At 41.6% G+C, this 14,374-nt stretch overlaps 1 protein-coding gene across 2 annotated transcripts in view; it reads left to right on the top strand.

Annotated features, from left to right (window-relative positions):
• The first annotated feature begins 5,360 nt into the window (after nucleotides 1-5,360).
• The window catches only part of plekhg4 (pleckstrin homology and RhoGEF domain containing G4), a 78,844-nt gene continuing 69,830 nt past the window's right edge, over nucleotides 5,361-14,374 (top strand). For both annotated transcript variants that reach the window (XM_087840763.1, XM_087840782.1), the window contains exon 1: nucleotides 5,361-5,558. In XM_087840763.1, coding sequence (XP_087696889.1) covers nucleotides 5,484-5,558 — 75 coding nt within the window. In that variant the 5' untranslated portion in view covers nucleotides 5,361-5,483. The remainder of the gene's footprint in view (nucleotides 5,559-14,374) is intronic.

The raw sequence follows: 14,374 nt of genomic DNA on the forward strand, positions 1-14,374 counted from the left end.
AGCTGTACTCCACCAATCAGCAGCTTCAGGATACTCACAGACATCAGGTGTGCTTCCTGTTAGGCCGTCCAATAGGAAACTAGCTCATCATCCATCTTCCCACAGCTGCACCTCTTAGCAGGTCCGATCTTCTCTCCTGTAGCCTGAGCTCCATGTGACCGACCTGCAGAGGTCAGAGGTCACCTGCTGCTTTTCATCTGCGCGTCACCAGCCGACACAGGTGCAGACGGGTGTTCAGATTCAGGTGACTGTTAGGCAGGTGGACGGTGTGATGTTACAGATTTTATCATGTTCAGACTCAAAGCAGCCGTGTGTTTGTGTGTCTCGTGGCTTTCAGCTTCCTGTCTCCGCCTCTTTAGCCTTTTCATTTTCCTCAAAAACGCAGAGTTTTGTCTTTTGACCTCAAAGCAGGGTAAAGGGGGTCAGACTGATGGTACTCCAAAGCTCCATGTGGTTGTAGTTTTTGGACATGATTGAGTGAATTAGCCGAGTTCCTGCTGCTGTGTCATCGCGATCGTTTCTTCTCAGTCTGTGGCTCTCAGCTCTGAGCCCAGTGCTGAAGCCTTAAAGCTTTCTGAAAAGGTTTGGTAATTCCTTCAGAAAGCTCTCTGTAGTTTTATCAGATAAACAGGAGGACATAGCGTATTTATTTGGAGCTATTTTTAGTGGCAGGCTAATCAACATCTAAGTCCAGAGCCAAGAGAAGTTTCCCTTCAAGGCTTTCTGATTCATTTTAAAAGTGGCGAGGCCACGAAACACTAACTATCTGTTCACCATCCGGAGGGACTCAAGCCTGGAATCAACCTGCCAACCCAGTGATTATCAGACAAAGCTCTACCGCTAGCACCACAGATGGATGTCCTCACAGTGGGCATAAAACCGAGGCACCTTAAACATCAGCGTTCTAGTAAAGATTATATATGCAGCTTCCTGTCAGCTCTTCGCTCTCATAAACATGTTTGCCAGCTTTATTTATCCTGACGTCTGAGAGTGGATGGCAAACAGGGAGAGAGTTACAAGTAACTTTAAAAGTACAACCAGGGCCGTGAAGTCAAAGTGAAAGAAAGTCCTGCAGACAAACGTCTTTAGTCGATCCTTTCACTGTCTGTTTGAGTCTGTACGTGAACTGTCTGATCTCTGTTTGGCCTCATACTCATGGACAGAATCAGCTCTGTCTCGCTGCTGCTCTGCTGTAGGTCTGCGTAGGAAAATCTGTGTGTTATTGATCAAATCTGCAATTTATGACTACGTAATCACTTATCAGAATATTCTTGCTGCAGATGGACATTAACAAAGTCCATTTGATTGCAAGTTGGAGGACAATTTCATATTTTATGTAGTTTATTACAAAGTGAAGGAGTTATAAGTGACATAGTGAGTGCAATATAATCACAGATTATGAATAAAACATAACATGGTTGTAGTAAAGTGCATTCAAACCCCTCTCTGCAGCTGCTGACTTGGGCCTGATTTTACCTGTTTAATGTTGATTTGTTACTAATCAAATACCTTCACAAATTCAGAGTTTTTTCCTTTAAATGTCCTTTAATCAGTTGCTGGTTGAGGCAAATCTTCTGGTGCAGATTGTAAAACCCAACTGCAGACAGCAGCAGGGGGCGCTGCTGCACAGAGGGGTTAAGGCCTCCACCTGCTGCCACCCTTTAACCTGAGCTGATAGAAGCTTTTCTGACAGAGTTCTTTGCTTCGCTCCGAATCTGAATGTTTGTATTTATTCTGTCAAAGCTGCTCGTAAACCGTAACAATCTGAAAATGTATTTTGTAAAACTGCAGACATATAAAATCTGGAGAATAGTTTATTTTAAATGACCAAAGTGTGTAATAACAAGCATAATGAACATATCTATGGCGTGCGTCCGTCTGTAACTGCCTTACTCTGTCGTGTCGGTGTCCAGCTGTGTGTTGATTCAGTGTTCATGTCTTACTGTATGTGTTTTTCTGTGTGTGTGTGTGTGTGTGTGTGTGTGTGTGTGTGGAGGTGGACGACAGTCTCCGGGCCGTCCGCACGTTCTTATCCCACCAGCAGGCAAACATGTTTGTGTGATGGTTTCTTTAGTTTCCTCTTGTTTTGCCAAAGAATGTTTTTTTGCCTTAACGTCTCATCGAGCTGCTTTTACTCTGTCAGCCGATCACAAATCTGCAGCATCTGCAGCCGCTCAGCTTCGCCCTCAAAGTCCCGTTGGCCTCTCAATCCAGAAGGCACACAGAACAAAACACTGACATGAGATCTCACTAGACTGTATATAAAAGACAGCATCATGTTTGAAGCCTCGGGCTGAGGTGGCTCTGACAGTCACAAGAGAGCTGTGCCGTAAATCATAGCCAGCTTTATCCTCCGTTTTAGTTTAAAGGGGAGCATAATTTCCAAAATGAACATCGTGTTGCATTCAGTAAAACTTGAAACCAGAGTTTTAGACGATGCACTCATCAGGAACGTCCCATAATAAATATAGAATAATCATATACATACAAATCCAAATATAGGGTTTTGTTTTTACAATTAGAGGAGACGCCCCCTGCTGGCCATTAGACATAATACGCTCTGCACTGGCTTCACTTTTCAGACCTAGAAGCGACATCCAGCTTTGACCTGCACTTCAAAACATTTCAGCCGGAGGGAGCTAATTATAAAACTCTCTGAGTGTCACACGGGAAGCTGCAGGATGGAAGAAGGTTACAGTTTCTTTCATTTTCAGTTTATTGATCTTTAAGTTGAAACTCCCTAACAGTATAGCTGCTGTTAGGTTTTTGTTTTACTAGAGTGCAGGATTTAAGACATTCAGAGTAAATAAAAGTCTTCGCAAAGCCACCTGACTCACAGAAATGTCAACATCTCAACCTCAGTAAACACGCCAACGTGCTCCAGCTCGCTGAACTGACACATTTTTATTTTGTCCTTCATTTAAAACGAAGCGCCTGAGAACATCTCAGAATCTTGTAATATTTTGATTCAAAAATGAATCAGCTTTGCTTTAAAACGATACATATTTTTTGTGGCATCCTGTTTTTGTAACTTCACACAGGTAAAGTTGGCACCCCAAGCACAAACCATACAAAGTATTAATGATCACTTAGACATTTTGGTCTTTCTTCTGTTCTTTTTCCTTCCTCGTTGCATGTTAGGCTGAAGCTACCCCTTGAAAATGCTAACACAAAGTAGCAGGCTGCTGTGATCTGCTTCGTCTCTGCTGTCGCCTCGTGCTGCAGCCGTGATAACAGCAAACATGTCGCTGCTTGTAGAGAGGTCTTCGCACTGTAAACATACTTGAACCTGGAGCTGATGCGGTGGATGCGAGGGGATGACCTCGCCGTGTCCAGTCGATCATTGCCGCAGTGATGCCTGAATCTCTGAGACGGGAGAACGTTCTGCACAGCGGCAGGTCTTCGTCTGTTTGGCCTGTGATTCGGGCCGTTGTTTGGAAAAATCCAATGAATCGTGTCTGTCTTTGTGCCAAATGTGTGTTAGCTTTGGCTTCGGCCCAGAGATCCAAGAGTCAATAAATGTGAGGAGTGTTTTTCTGAATGAGCCCACCTGTCTCCGTGCTTCTTTATTCTACCTGCTTTACTCTTTTGATGCTTTACTTTTAATGTCTGAGGGAAACGTTGCTTCATTACGTCTGATACTGTTACTCAAGACTGTGCAGAGTAACAGAACCTAAAACGCCCTCAGAATGCAACCACCAATCAGTGGACAGATGTTTTTAAACTACACCTGTACACTGTAATGTACCTTAGCAGTGCACAGAAATACTATAATACACAGTAATTTATGCTACTTTATTCTTCTGCTCCATCTCATTTAAGACGAGGTATTATATTTTTACTTGACATTTATTTTACAGTTCTCCTTCAGAATATCAGACATCCCTAAAATAAATGTTAGTAAAGTGAACATAATTTGAAGTGTTCTCAAACGGTGCAGTGCTGGACTAAAAGTCGGCTCCACCCCAGAGTTTCAGTGCTTTATGTTCTTTCTGCTGGTTTCAGTTACAGCAGTAAAACATTCGATACTCTGGGAAGTTTTTTACTTCTGACATTTTCATCATTAATGTCGCTCGGTAGGTTTAGAATACCTCTGGTCTTGTGAAGGATTTTTCATTTGCAGGACTTTTACTATGATGGATGCAAAGAAGGGAAACATCCCCTCTCTGGAAAACACAGCCACATACCCTAAGCTGGCAGACAGAGTGTGTGCTAGACTGCAGCACATAAAAATGAACTCATTCGTACTTTGTATGAAACTTCCAACTCCTGACCTTCCATTTAAAATAAAGCTGTGTTCACTCACAGCACCATCTTGTGGTACGAACTCGTATTACACTCATAGTACAGTTCAGCCCTTCTTTAGCTTCTGTCGGTATCTCTTCAGGACAATACACAGTAGATATTTTTGGCAGTTAAACTCATAGTTTTTGTTTCTTCAGATTGAGCCGACAACTTTAGTTAATTTCAGAAGGTTTAGGAGTATTTTCAACATTTAAAAGCGTCAGAGTTAAACACCAGAGCCAGGTATTTACCAAGTTAAATACCTGGCTTGTTATAGCTGTAACAAGCCAGGGGCTGTGTGTAAATGTAAACCCATTGAGCTGTATGTTATCAATGCTTCTGAACAAAGCCTTACAGCACGCACTGTATGCATCATGTTGAAACAAGAACCGACATGCATTCATCTGGCCGTGCTGAAACTGTACAAATATTTCTCTTTACTTTTGTTGTTCCTGATTTGCTGCCAGATCTGCTGGTATGTACACAAACAAGGTCTTGACGAGGAGACTGATAATCAGATTATCTCTGAATGCAGCTCGCTTTGTAGTTCACCTCTGCAGACGTCATTTAACGTGCAGCAACAACTGCAAACAGATTAAATTAAAAAATGTGAAATTTAAAGTTAGAACAGCTTGTTTTTATTCAGTCCTGCAGCCTAAAAATGAAAAGTTCAAATTTGAATTTGAGTTGAACTAACATAAAAATTAATTCAAACTTTTTACAAAGTCAAACAGAAAATATCAGCTGATTTCACAAAATTCACAAAACTATTTAAATAAGCAGTGCCTTAAACAGAATTGTTGTGTTTTTCAACACAGTCTTACTTTTATATCCATCAAATCTATTCCCTACCTTAAATAAGCAGAAAAGTCTATTTGATCATGTAAAGCAGGCTTTGTTTATTATTTTAACACGAGCTTGATATGACATGTGACATCTTGTTTCATCCAATTTAAAGTGAAAATCTGTCTTTGGTAGTGTCTGTGGTACACAGTTCATGGAGAGTAGCATAAGTAAGCACGGTGTGCATGGTATTTGAATTTAGCTGTTTGTACCCTGGCTCTTCCTTTACTTGAAACATGCTGCTCAGCACAGCACGCTGCGTGACTGCAGAGGGCGCTGTGGAGCGAGCACGCACAGTGCACACGCCATGCAGGTGAAGGGGTGAAAGTTGGTCTCCTGTGGATATATTTGGAAGGATGATTTGTGATAAAGCGCTGAAGCAGGACAACAGTGTTCCTGAATCCTGGCTGAAGGAAGAACTCCAAACAGTGGTGAGTGTGGACACACACACACACATAACCGGATACCGCGCACCAGGGTCGGTTTCAAGCTGAACCTGACTCCCTGACATTAGCCACACCTGTTAGCTAATTTGTTAGCCTAAATGGAGGATGGGTATGTCCTTAAATATGGAGACAGCTCCTCAGTGGCGATGAGGTGAAGATTTTTTGTGTGTTTTCTGCCTGATAGAGTCCTGACCGGAAGTTCGTAATTCAAACGGTTGTTTAACGGATTTGGCGGTTTGGCTAACTCTTGCTAGCTTACGCTGAAATTAGCCTCGTGCGCCTCTCTCTCTTTGGTTTTAAGAAATGGAATAAAGCTTTCACAAGTCTGAATTTATGTGCGTGTTTTTTTATTTTTAAAAATAAATTTAGTTATGAGTAATATAGGTAATTATACAACTTTTCTCATTGATACTTGTAGCAGTAAATGGACTTTTGGAAGCCATGCAGGGATTTAGTTTCTCTCATAAAAGACAAAAACAAACTCCTGACATTTTATTTTATTGAATGCTTAACCTTTAAGTCCTTTTATAATCAAGTCTCTTCACTAACTTCTGGATTTGATCTCAGGATTGATAGTGTGTGTCACTATCTTATACCATGTCAGGTTAAAGTTGGATAACAGTCATTAGGGGTGTGTTTGGAAGTAACAGTTTTCCCTCCAGGGCCCGATATTTGTGTGTGACGGTATTCAGTTGTAGTTTTCTGTGCTCTATGATGGCCTGCAGATGTATCTTTCAGCTCCTTCAGTAAACCTGTCTGATTTTCATTATGTCTTTCCAGAGTTTAGCCTCGAGCTGCATGTTGTGTAACTGTGAGCTCTGCAGCAGCACGTCCTGCACCTTAAACATACTGTAGGAACAGTGTTTAGTGGGTGGACGACTGGCTGTAATTACTCCCTACAGTTATGAGGAGCATGTTGAACTTTGGGAAGTTGGGTGGTTAAGGAACAGTTGCTTTGGCTGTTAATTGTGATTAATGGTAGATACAAATAATATACCAAAAATATTCATAATGTCACATAAAACTGCAGAACAGCTGTAACTTGGACAGCTTAGCTGCATTGTTTGTTTGTTTTGAGTCCAACTTTTGTATTGTCTAAGGTCCAAAATGAGTGCAGATGCTACAGGTGGTTTTAATGGTAGGACTTAACCTGTCTCAAGTGTAGGTCTGCGTTTTTCAGTTTGTTTATGTGCGATTTTTTTTTTTTGTGGGGGGGGGGGGGGGGGGGGGGATTTATTGGTCACAAATTTATGAGAAAAAAGCTTACTAGAGACAGCAAAGATGAAAACTAGCATTTTCTTTTATCAGTAGTCAACTAATAATGATGTTCTTCAGCTTTTTAATATTAAACCCTCCAATTCTGTGCACCCCCACCCCCCTTACTTTAGTCTTCCGGTCAAAATTGACCATTCTGTTTTAACAGGTCTTAAATTAGCACAACAAACATTTTTCACCACTTAATTCAGTTCAGTGGGTGGTTCAGTAGGTCGTAAAGTGGGTCTTTCATTTGGTCCTTCAGTGGGCCGGTCAGGGGCCGGGGGGAGAGGGGGGGCTGGAGGGGGGGGGGGGGGGGGTGTGTGGTTGTTGGGTGGATTCCCATTCATTTCCTATGGCGGTAACTTCTGACCAGGAACACCACAGATGTGAAAAAGTTGATAAAACACTCCAAAGTCAATGAAAGAGGTGCTCATCATTTTTATATGTTCAAGTGCATAGTGTGGAGGATGTCATAAGGCCTTGAGGCAATCAGATGTAAAACACAATATTTATGAGTGCTTTAAGTTGTAAATCAGTCAGTGACTCTTGTAATATTTACAATAATTGCCAAAGATGGACCACAGCTAAGTGTTTTGTATATGTGGGGTTTATGTGCAATCTCTTTATTACTAGCCACAAATAACAGGGAGACTGTTGACACCATCAAACACCCGTTCCAAGCAGGAAAGCCCTGTGAGTGTACAGCAGTTTAAAGACCTTTATCTGTGATTAAGGATTAATTAAACTGTTTTTTTTTTAATTGTTGTTAAGTGCTGGACATTTCAGTTCCACTATAGTTGGTAGTTGGAAAAGAAAGAAATCCATGTGACAAACGTCGATGTGCCTCTTTGTCAATATTTTGGAGTATTTCAAACAGAAAGGTGAAGGATGGGCATTCTGTTTATATTATAATGAAAGGTTTCTTTAGTTTAATTCTGGGCTGAATTCAGAGCCGGATAAATGTTTTTGAATGCGACCCACAAACCAGGAGAAGCCTTCAGAGTCTAAACAGCTGACAGACACTAGCAGACATTTGGACTCATCACAGGGGGAACCTTAAGAGTCACTGTCTCTCAGTCTGGATTCTTCTGTTGTTCAGCGTCTGTGTACATCTGTAGCATTTCGCTGTGATTATTGCTCTAACATTTACAAAACTGTCACGCTCGCATCACATCAGAGACATTAAATTAAAGATGGACATAGTTACAGCGACATCACGTATCGCTTTGTGTCGTCCCGGAGTGAAAACTTGGCCTCCTCTGCCATCTTTATGTTATGTAATCAAAGACGAGTGATCTGACAGAGAAATTGAGGGACTGTCAGTCTCACAGTAAATCATCCCCAATCATCCTTTATTGTCCTCTGAGCACTAGCGGAGGCCAGAATGTACAAAACAAACATCCAGTTGGATTCAGTAAGACTGTAAACTGGCGACTGAGACTGTAAACTCATCAGGAAAGTGTTTACAGCATTACCCTGCTGGCCGGCCTCATTTTCTTTCTTGTCTGTAGTGTATACCTCAGATTCAGACTGTCCTGCCATAGCCATTGTTATACTGGATACCACGTATAACTATAACCATGTAATAACTGAAATGGCGCAAATGGAAATGAAGAAATGTACAGATAAACCCTGAACAAGGGGAGCCTATAGAGAATTTATAGAGCTGATCTTGTTTGGCACCACAGTGCATTTAGGTCATAATTCTGCTGGACACGTTTGTTTGTTTGTTTGCTGGATTGTTCCCACATTCATGAAATCGTTTCATTATTAGCCACAGATGCTAGCTGTTCGTAGAGTAGGGCTGCATGTGTTTGTTGATGTTGGGGATCACCAATGCTCAAGGTTACTGATGATGGCTCATTTTGTTTTTACTAATTTTTGGCTCATATCCTCATTCATGCATCAAATTAAGATTATTAATACTATGAGATTGATACTGAATTGCCTCACTGTAGTCTCAGATAATTGACACTTTCAGCTCAATCAAATTCATGCTCAAACATCTGCATGCTATGAAATGTACAGGTGTGTTTGGGGGGTGGGGACAAGGTGAATGCAGTTATAGTACACTTTGATTCAAAATTCAGGCCAGCAGTCAGAAATGAGTCTATTTTCTCTGATTTGATGATGGATCACTGTATTCTATATACATACACACATATATTATTGCGTTATATGGTTACATGTGAAGATGCAACATAAAGGTGTAATGAAGCAGCTTTGACTTTACTGTGAATCTCATAATGTGAATTTAGCAGGGATAGCTCAGTAGGTAGAGTGGTGGCCCCATGATAAGAAGGTCGGGGGTTCAAATCCACTGAACGGCTACCCTGAGGGTACCCCTGAGCAAGGTACTGTCCCTACACACTGCTCCCCGGGTGCCCAGTGGCAGCCCACTGCTTCACTGAGTGAATGGGTTAAATGCAGAGAGGAATTTCCCCACAGGGATCAATAAAGTATACATTATTATTAGTAGTGCATTAATTAGCAAATTAAATGCATCGTGGATCCTTGACATTGTTGTCCATTAGCATAAACTTAATGGTTATGGTCCACACATGTGCATTATGGAAGGCTAAAAGTACAATCCTAATGTATGAGCCTGGAGGGTTAACTGGGGAAGTGATTACACCGTGGAGCTGAAAGCTTAACGAAAAGGTGCAAGTTCATGTAAAATTATTATTGGTCACTTTATTTTCTTGAACCGATAAAATAAATGGCACAATATATACTTGTGTGGCCAATGCAGTACAAGTGACACCTGGATATCACCTTGACTTCTGAAGGGATAAGTTGTTTTTATTCAGATAACTAAGAGCTCTGATTAGAGTCAGATTCCCACCCACTGCCAAATGTAGTTTGGATCTGATTCCATGTCTTTGGCATTTTTAACATTTACTGTCTTCCAGTCTTTTTATATTCTTCAGTGTCTCTGCCTGTTTTACCTCTTTGTATGTGAGGAAGAAGAATCACATGCTCCTGTTCATTGTTGTGTTTGTGTTTGGCGCACAGCTCTCCTTCTTAAGTGACCTCCACAACAGTCATTTGTCCTCGTATCTTTTCAAGTGTCCTGCTGTTGATTTATCCTGTCACGGAGGCTTCAGTGACCTCACGCGTTATGCATTTGGTTTAAAAAGGGAAAAAAAAAAAATCCTCCTTCAGCTGCTGTCAGCTGATGATGAAAAGAAAACAAGCAGCTCGCAGCATTTATCTCTGCAGCTTTAGTCTCTGAGGTGGAAGTTGGGCTGTAATGGAAACCCCACCTGCTTCGCAGACTTGGAGCATGACACATCTGTTTTACAACAACTGCTCTCAGATCTGCGTCTCCTTTAACCTCTCAGCTGCTGCTGTTGCTCAGAGTTTATCCTGTGAATCACAGCCTCGCCCTCCATCAGGCTTCTCCAACAGTCTAGTAAGGCCTGAGCCCCAGGGAAAGCACATACCAACACCTCAGCAGGCTGGATGCTTTCCTGGCAGGCAGTGATTCTGCTGCATGAGACAGCAGAACAACAAAAGAGAAAGTTTTAAACACCTTGTCACAAATCAGGTTTCCTGCTCAGTTTTTCTCCCAGTGTTGACTCTGGATGAGCAGAGCAAAGACGGTGTGTTCACCATGATATACGGAGAAGAACCTGTTGAAGGTCAACTTGGCTGACATAGAACAGTGCTGTGCTATGATTTATGAAAACTGACTATTGTGGTGTGTGTCATCAACATATAGAAAATACTGTATCAAGATTTAAAAATGTCGCACTTGACTTTTCCTTCAGGGTCAGTAGATTGAGCTCAAACTGTTTCTTACTCTCACGTTTGTATTGTATGGTATTGGTATTATACAGCTAATATATATATTGTTTAGTATTAAGCTTTGCTTGTTCCATATTCAGTTTTTCAGCAAAATGTGTTTGAGTCCATAAGAAAAGAGTCATTCTTATATCTGGAAGAATAAATAGATTTCAATAAATATTAACCTTAGCCCGCGACTTTGTTCCAGTTTTGAATTTTGGCCTACTGTGTATTTGAGTTTGACACCCCTGATGTATAGTGTTCCTGAATAAAGGAATTTATCCCCTTGGTTTTTATTAAGGAAGTAAAAAAAAACTTCCTTTACTTCCAAAAACCAAATAAAAGCTGCTGGTGCAGCACGTGTGAACAACCTCCAGACTGCTGCCACCCTGCTGTTGGATGAAGTAAACTCAGAACAGTGTAGACTTGAACATGATTAATCAGCATGTGGTCACCAACACCTGATCTGTGGAATCCTAATATTGGAGTAATGCATGCTTATAAATAGGGCTGCTCGATTATGGCAAAAATGATAATCACGATTATTTGACGATATTTATTTAACAATAACAATGTATTGAATAATGACTTTAAAGATTGTCAAAAAAGAATATAAAATAGTGTGCAAATACTGATAACAGTGCAAATGTTTGCAATATAAGAAATAAATGAAAAATGTAAACATCTATGTTTAGTGAACTTTGCAGTGTTGCTCTGTGGTGCAGCTACGACTCTGTAGCAAAGTTTACACACTGTGTCTACTTGATCCACGTCTGACTCCGCGAACCCATAATGTTTCCACACCACTCAAGTTTTTTTTACCTCTCTTTTCAACCAAAGGCAGTCACTCTCCTCTCCAAATAACTTCTGCTTAGCTTTCCAAGCTTCCCTCGGGTCCTCTTAATCAGCGGTCCCCAACCCACGGGCCTCGGACCGGTACCGGTCCGTGAGTCGTTTGGTACCGGGCCGCGAGAGTTGAGGCTCAGGTGTGAAATGTATAGTTTTCAGGGTTTTTATCGGTTTTCAGTGTTATTTTGTTATCGTTTTTATCGTTTACTCGGTTTTCCTGGGTCTTTTCACGTGTGTTATGAATAAATGTTCTTTTTTTTGGTACTGGTACTAGTTTTGTTTTGTTGTATTTATACGCGACACCTTAAAGGCCGGTCCATGAAAATATTGTCGGGCATAAACCGGTCCTTGGCCCAAAAAAGGTTGGGGACCGCTGCTCTTAATTGTTGTGACACGTGTTCGAAATGCAGAGAGGTGCGCTCGATTTGCCACACGGAGCAGCGCGAGAGTAAAGCACGAAGGAGGGGCTAATAATCGGCTCAGTGATTTTTAATGATCGTTGAAAGCCCAGATCGTAATCGAGATGAAAATTTGATTAATTGAGCAGCCCTACTTATAATATATATATATATATATATATAGTTATCCAGGTGAATGATAAATTAAAGCTAGATTCCTGCTTCAGCCCCAGTTTATAAAGATGCCTGACACTGTTATGTCATAGTCCTGGTGTTGTATATAAAGCCTGGCTGGGTGTTTAGACATGTAGAAAGTTTTAATGAGAGAGCTTGAGGCTGAAGGAAGTGATGATTCATGCATTGTAATTGAAGAGAGCAGAGTGCTGTCATTACTGACGGCTCTGTGTATGCAGGACCGTCGCTCTGACTCCGCGCTCGGCTGAGCTGCAGGCCTGGGCTCGACGCAGCGTATAAGACCCTCCTTACCCAGCAGGCGAGGAGATGGATGTTTATGTGTTGCAGGTCAGCGGGGTCACCCTGCTTGCCTTTCCCCGTGCCTACTCAGCAGCTAAGTGGATGTAGTTGTTTATGAAGCCTGCAGCCTCACCTGGCTTGGTGGGTGTAAATCTGAGGCTAATTGTTAGTTTTGTCAGACAGCCGGCCAGCTGTAAACAGCAGATTGAGGAAGCTGGGTGTATAATGAGGAGGACACGCCCGCTCAGACTCTCTGATGGAGCCGCTTCAGCTCCCACACTCATATCTTCTTTTCTGAAATCTTATACACACGGGCCTGTGACATGCATAGTGTGAGCCCACTGATATCTCAGCTGCTGTTTGTGATGTATTCTTTAAAAGTCTGCAAAATAAAAATGTCATCATCCACTCAGATTTCATCTTGATGCATGCTCAATCATCCAGGTAAGTAAATCTCCAGTAGAGATCCACTCAGACTGTACATTTTTACCTTATATGGCTCAAAATGTCTCTCTGTGAAAAATGATAGGAAATCCTGAACTTTAACCTCCTAAGATCCAAACTCTTCCATGGCATGCATTTTTAATTTCTCTTTGATATTTGGGCTGATTGGGTCCTGACCCTGGCCTGGTGGTGGAATTGAACTCAGGACCTTCTTGCTGTGCGCCAACAGTGCTAACCACCGTGCTGCCTCGTAAGAGGATATCAGGCCCTTGTAGAGCAAAATTGAGTATTTTAATCTAAATAACCCAAAATGTGATGTCCACATATGTGGACGCCAGGTCCTAGGAGGTTAAGTATTTATCCATAACAAGAGACACACACTGCAGTAGTGTAATAATGGTTTACTTCTGCACAATGAAGCAATGAAGACGTGGACTGTCTGCAGGAGATGCTGGGCGTGTCTTCTCCTTAAAGATGATGGTCTTGTTGGCCTGAGTTATGGGACATTGCGGTCTTTGTTTTAAGTTTGAGTAACAGTACCTGTTTATCCAGATGTTGTTACTGTCCTAGAACATCCCTGTAATGTTATATCTCACTGCCTCCAGATAGTAATACTAGAGTAAAACCTCAGAAATGTGATGTGTGCACATGTGTATCACATCATATGTCAGTACTAAAACACAGGTGGATTGACATGTTTGTAACCTGTGTAGTTGATATTGAATATATTTGAAATTCCAAAATTGCTCACTTCTTCTCTTCTTTAAAATGGAATTAAATTGATTGATGTTATAAATATTATGCTTAGCCTTCTGTGCCTTATCAAACAATCTAGTGGAGCCAGGAGGAATATTTCTTTGCTGAGCACCTCTTGAGCCAATCAGAAGTTGCAGCTGTAAGAGAGTAGTAGGAGAACTGCTAGTCCTGCTCTGACCAGGCTGTGATCGCTGCCATTGACATAAACTCTGATGGCTCATTAAGAGTGGGATGATTGTCAGCCGCCCTCCTTCATGTACAGTGTGTGGCTGAAACAATAAAAATGACAGAGCATAACTGCTGCTGATGAGACAGCCACTTCCAGCATGAAGAGAACAGAAAGGCTTCACTGGTGGGACGTATCATCATACAGCAATAAATCATTTATCCCGCCGTAATACGTGAACCAAAGTGGACAGATACCTGCTCCATAGTTACACTAATTCATTTGCTGTGCTCGCCACACAAAAGCTAAAATAAAAACACTCTTCTGAAGAAGTAGACCTACTAAAGTTATGTAATAGTTTATTCAAATGCAGTGCATGGAGAATAGCTTTAAAGATGGCACTATTCATTGTTAGATTTACTATCTGATGGCAGCTGTAAGTGAGTCTTCCTTTACATAAGGAGCAGCGATTATTCCGGTTAGTAAAAATAATGTGTCAGTAATCCGTCCTTCAGCCACAGGGGAATGTGGCTGCCCGGTTGGGAGGTCCTTGCCTTTCTTTGGAAACAGAACCAGGACCAGCCGGCCAAGAATGAAGCTATTCTATGAGGGCTTAGCTCCAAGCCTGGCCCTGCTCCTCATTGGCTGTGTGAAATTGTTCTGCGAGG

The sequence above is a fragment of the Neolamprologus brichardi genome, chromosome 1 (genome assembly GCF_056152115.1).
Source record: "Neolamprologus brichardi isolate AB-2024 chromosome 1, ASM5615211v1, whole genome shotgun sequence".
Classification (NCBI taxonomy): Eukaryota; Metazoa; Chordata; class Actinopteri; order Cichliformes; family Cichlidae; genus Neolamprologus; species Neolamprologus brichardi.